General features: G+C 32.3%; 1 protein-coding gene across 3 annotated transcripts in view; it reads right to left on the bottom strand.

Moving 5' to 3' along the window:
* Nucleotides 1-1,351: 1,351 nt before the first annotated feature.
* Nucleotides 1,352-6,000, bottom strand: part of LOC141461445 (uncharacterized) — a 244,966-nt gene continuing 240,317 nt past the window's right edge. For all 3 annotated transcript variants that reach the window (XM_074142582.1, XM_074142580.1, XM_074142581.1), the window contains 2 exons: nt 5,039-5,380; nt 1,352-2,756 (listed from right to left, as the gene is read on the bottom strand). In XM_074142582.1, coding sequence (XP_073998683.1) covers nt 1,651-2,756; nt 5,039-5,380 — 1,448 coding nt within the window. In that variant the 3' untranslated portion in view covers nt 1,352-1,650. The remainder of the gene's footprint in view (nt 2,757-5,038; nt 5,381-6,000) is intronic.

Genomic DNA, 6,000 nt, shown 5'->3' with positions numbered 1-6,000 from the left:
ACCAAAAATTACCTGTTTTTTTTAACTTCAGCACAGAAAAATATTTTTAAGAAAAACTCAGAAGCCATCAAAATATTTTTTGTTTTTTCCGCTACCAAGACACAAATTTGAGCCATGTCTCTTAAAATAAGAGACCATTTTTCATTCTGTATTAAAAAATAATTAATAATCAATATTATTATTATTTTTTTTTTAATTACACATTACCCCCACAATATAATTAATATTTATTAATTAGTTTTTTTTTTAAAGTTCACATTTAATTATTAATTATTATGACTCATTTTGTTATAATTAATTTGTTTTTGTTTCGTTTTTTTAAAATTATAATACATTGTCAATTTCTTCTCTTTTTTTTCCAAAAAAAGAAATATTAGAAATAAAAAAATAATTAATCAGGTAAAAAAATTATATCTTTTCTTTGAAAGAATAACAAATTAAAGAATAATGGTTATTATTTAATAAACCTAATTATACATATATATATATTGAAATATTTACAATGACGAACGTAGCCAAAAACTAGTGTCTCTAATTTGCCAAAGATTTTTTATCGAAAAATTTATATTTTCTCAATTTTAATTTTGTTTAAATTAATTTATTAACAAAATTAAAAATTATAAAACAAAATGTACAGTTAGTAACTTAAATAATTATGTGTAACTTGCCATTTTTAGTTTTTAAATCGCCCGTATGTGCATGTATGTAACTTTTATATATTGTATTAATTAATTTGAAATTTTTAATTAATATTATTATTAATTATGCTTTATCTTTTTTTTTTTTTTAATACAAATTAGGCCTAATAATAATTTGTACGTTACGGAACAGTGCCTTGGCTAAATTATTAATTTTCTTTTTTTAATTGGCACATAATTTTTTTTAAGGATTTACATCCGTGCACATACGTCTCCTTTTTTACAAATTACATGAGAAAGAGAGAGAAAAAAAAATATCTATAGCGTAAACCGCAATTACGCTGGTGGGGAAAGAGATTGCACTAAGAAACCCACTGCACCGTATAAAAATTAAATTGTAAAAAATTGAATTAAAACAATAAGCCTCAGAGGCTGTAATTTAAAGTGAAAAAAAAATAATGGAAACGATTTTTTGTTTACAAATCCATATAATAATAATAATAATAACAAGTGATACCTGTGTGTCTCTTTGGAATGGTGCCCCACTTCATGTATTAAAGACTAGACTAGTTAAAAGTTCTGTACAAGTATTAACAATTTTTTTTTAAATTTTTGTATTTTTTTAATTATATATATTTTTTTAAATTTTTTAAATATATAATTTTTTGTAATAAATTAGTAAAAAAATAACTTATGGGGATAGTTTTGAGGGCTTTCTTTTACTTTTTTTTTTTTTTTTTTTAGGGCTAAGGTCAAGAAGGGCCTGCTTTTTAAAGGGCTTCGGGGAATGTTTAAAAAAAGGGAATCACAGTCGTCCTTTCTTGGCAAGAGTCTCTCCAATCACTTCCTGACAAACCAAGTCTAAAAAATCCAAAGGGAGGACTAAATATTTATCTTTTTTTTTTTAAAAAAAAGAAAAAACAGTTTGAAAGGGGCAAAAATAAAAGATAAAATTAGAAATAAATATTTTCTTTTCTTCTAGACCCCTAAAATAAACCAGAAATCTCCCAAACTACAGAGCATTAGTTACCGAAGGTATTTGCATTAAGCCCAATTTATCTTTTTTACCTCTAGATTTTAAATGTACCTTAGCGTGCCGTTTTTTCTCATCAGATCTAGCAAATTTCCTTCCGCAGACATCGCAAGAGAATGGTTTTTCACCCGTATGTGTTCTAATATGCGTTGTTAGATGATCGGATCTAGAAAATGAACGCATACATATTCGACATTGAAATGGTTTTTGTCCCGTATGTATTCTAATATGCCTTGTAAGTTCATCAGATCTAGAAAATCTTCTATCACAATTTTCTACTGGACAAGCATAAGGTCTTTCATGTACAGGCGTTTTGGATGGTCTATTTGGATATTTTCTTGGCTTTACTGGGACTAATTTCAATGGTACCGGTGATTGTTGATAAACTTGGGATAAGATTTCATGTCCTTTACTTGTCGAAGGATTATATTCAGCTAGTTGTACCGTATAGCCGCTCTGTTGTGGTGAATGCTGTTGCGGTTGTTGTTGTTGTTGTTGTTGTGGCGGTTGTTGCTGTTGTTGTGTACAGTTGGTTTGGTATTGGGGTTCCTGTTTTAATGGGGTAGGTGGTCCAGCCACCACACTATACTCAACAGGACTATCCAACCACTGGTATTTACCCGGCGATGGTTGCTGTTGTTGCATCATCTGCCGTTGATATAAATCTTGATCACAATTTGTTGTTGTATATTGTTGCTGTTGTTTAACATTACCACCGCATTCTATACTCAAACCCAATAATTCCACCTGATGTGTACGATCATCAGTTTGATATTGGCTAGCTGATGAAGGACTTTGTGGATATTGTGGCGAGCCTTGTGGTTGCAATATGCTAAACAAGGGTGGGAACAGTGTCTTGTCCGGACTGGGTAGGAGCCAAGATGGTGATGGTGCCATCGTAGAAGGTGGCTGTACAGGACTGGAGGATGATGTGGTGAATACTCCTCTATAACTGATTTTATGCCCAGCGCTAGGTCCAGTGTGGTACAGGCCTGTACCACTGCCGGTGCTGTTTGCCTCGTCATCGCCGTCCGGTTGTACTCCGCTGTCCTCTAGTTTGCCAGCGCCACCGTCCTCAAGTGGACCTACACCCAAAGAAACAAACAAATTTTATTGTAGACTACTAATCACCGATGACTGATTACCAATCCCAGCCTTCTTTATTTTAGCCATGCTTTTGACCTAGGTACTAAGCCATCTTTAGGGCTTATGTTAATCAATTAACGTTGCACATTAGTTTTGATTGCGTAGTTTAAACTGCAGCTAAGTTTTGAATACGACTTAGTCACTAGATCGAAAGCTTGACTTCAATAAACAAAAAGAAACACGACCGAAACAAAAATATAGGTTTATTTGTTTCAAAACAGCAATCTGACAGTACTGTTACAGCTTTATTTTATGATTTAAAGTGTGGACTTCGAGTATTTAATGCAGGCGGAATGGCATTAAATAAAATACTTTTTTCTGAACATTGGAAATAGATTTTAAGTTTAATGGTTCTAGATTTTTTTTTATAATTTTTGAAGTTCGTTTCAAGACGAAAGGTGTGGAGTAGGCTTCCAATGTTATCCCGACATTTTGAATAATTAATCTACGCGTTATTGGGCTTTTAAATTTTGCTCAAATAACGAAAAGGTTATTTTTTTTTCCTTACAAATAGTTTTAGATAGTTTTTAAGATATCAAATTTAAAGCACCCAATGAAATCACCTGATGCCCAAGCGTTGGCTGGTGAAATGTAGATGCTAATGTGGGACAGAGCTCTGGGTCAATTTTATCATCACTTTACGTGATGTAAAGTTGGCAATAAATATAAATCCAAGAAGTTAAATACAGGCTGAGGTTCTTACCACTTAGTGCTAATGCTCTTGGCTTTGTTTAAAAAAAAAAGTCGGTTCAAATTTTGTATGCTTAAATGTTTTTTCTAAAATTTAATGCATTATTAAAATTGAATTTGGAATAAATGATGGCAACTGTTACGAAAGAACCAGTTGTTACTATAAGATTTGTGGACATAAGAAAGAAAAAGACATACTATTTCCCCAACATGGTGCAGTTATCTATTTACTAGATCAGGCCCAGAATGGAATGGACTAGAAATAAGCAGTTTCCTTTTCTAGGTCTAAACTTGTGTTTTGCCGTCTCTTTGTTTATGGCCTTTTGCCATTCTTTACAGAAATATTAGTAATTGTTCTTCCAGGAAATGATCGGCTCCTTAAATTAAAATGTTTGGAATCGAAAATCTAACAATAGTTTTGATTTCTATTGTAAAATCATATCCAAAAACATCAGAAATCTTTTGTTGACTCCCAAAACTATCCTAACAATAACCTCATTGCAATTTGGGGGTTAAATTTTTAAAATTAATTAACACGAATTCAACCAAGTCATGATGTTTTGATCATAAAACTGTTTTATCAGTAATACAAAGCATGATTGATTGATTGATTGGCAATAAAACAAAAATAAATAAATTCGCGGGGATTTAATCACCTTATTTTGTAATAAAGTACCTTCTACAACTATTTTTTAAATCCATTATCTCGTAAAAAAATCCTTTATATTTGTAATTAATTAAAAAACTAATTTAGCAACACAATTTTAACTTCTTATCGCTTTAATAGATCAATGATGGCTACTATTTTTTTTAAAATTAAAATCGATTTATTAAATACTTAATCATTGGAAGAATTAATCAGCAGTATTTCTATCAGACTTGAAAAGTATTTTTTCTTTAATTAATTACATCTAAAGATTTAAGATAAACTAAATAATACAACTTATAAAATTAAAAAACAAAAAGCTTTTAAAACTAAATTTGGAATGCATAAAAGTGTGATTAGTTGTTCGATTTGCAAAACTTCTGTTAAAGGCTTTTGTTTGATTTATGGGAAAAAATTGTAAACATTCATTTGCACTAATTTCTTGTTTAGAAAACATTTACTTGAAATAAAATAGTCTCGAAAGATCGCTTCAAATAATCACAAACTCAAGAGAAAACTTCAACAATTTTTACTTTTCTTAAGTGCCGATACATGGAAATGACCGTGCGAATGAGGGAAAACTTTTATTGATAAATTGTGAAGGTTAGTTGAAAATCAATGCTTGTCAGTATTGTTTGAGAGGGCTGTTGGTTCACTTGGAATTTAAGAAGAATAATTTCTAAATGTTAAAGACTTTTCCAACTTTTTAAAATTAAAATTGGTGTTAAAATTGATAGAGAACTACTTGTTATCTTGATTTTAAAAGTCTGATAAACATATGGCTTTTTTCTGATTAGTTAAGGCGGTAGTATTGTGGAAGATTTTTATTCTCTTTCGGTGTTTTTAACAAATTAATTTTATTTAAAAAAATGATTTCAGCAATACCTGCAATATGAGGTGGTTCCACAACAGTATTGGGTCCAAAAAATGATGGTGCATCACCGGATGTTGTGACCGGAGTGTTCAATTCTTGTTGATCATCACCAGAATGTTGCGCGGCAGCCGCTGATTTCAATGTTTCAAATGATAAGAAAGGCGGTGTAGTGCTAGCGGTGGCCGTTGCTAACGCAGAACTACTTGCCGGATGGTCAGGTCCGCCAGCCAATAGGAAACCTGGTGTGCCTGGGCTATGATGGCCCAGGCTATCCAAACCGTCCATAGTCATTGTCGCTGTGGCGACTGATGGCCCACAGCCGAGGCTTGGTGTGGTTGAAGCTGGTCGCACACCTGTTTACACAAAAATTCAAGGATTTTGTTTTATCCTGCTTTGTTTTTTAAAAATTTTAAAGTTCGTCTTGAAAATAACACTTTAAAAAGTCACGAACATTAAACTGTTTTTAAAAAAAAAAAAAACCACAGTCTTAATAGTTTTATTGGTCACAGTTGATAAAAGCAAAGCAGTTTTTCTTTATATTTTTACTAATTTAAAACTGTTCACTTAGAGCAATATTTGTTTATTTAAGTTCAGGACACGATTCAGGGGCATGTCTGGTGGGCGAACCGACTCGAACTGACAGCACTAGAAGCGGTTAGTATGTATGTTCCCTACCTTATGAATGGGCTCCCCACTACTCTCCACTTTGGGACAAAACATCTATCCCTCTCGTCACACTTGCCCCAAGTTTCAAGTTCTCTTCTCACCAATTCTCTTTCTCACAAAACATACACACTCGATAACAACACTATAACACTAACACAGACATTCGTTTATCCCCACCATGAAATCTTGTACAACACAACATCGCCTACCCCCTTCTAGCCCATATTAGGGAAGGCTCTTTCTCTCTGGCCAATAGACGATCACCATCATTTCTACCCCTACTAACTGTGACGTCACTTCACCAGCC

Source organism: Rhodnius prolixus, unplaced genomic scaffold, assembly GCF_049639745.1.
Source record: "Rhodnius prolixus isolate KJV_2025 unplaced genomic scaffold, Rpr scaffold_6, whole genome shotgun sequence".
Taxonomy (NCBI): domain Eukaryota; kingdom Metazoa; phylum Arthropoda; class Insecta; order Hemiptera; family Reduviidae; genus Rhodnius; species Rhodnius prolixus.
This window is presented reverse-complemented; position numbering and strand designations above follow the sequence as displayed.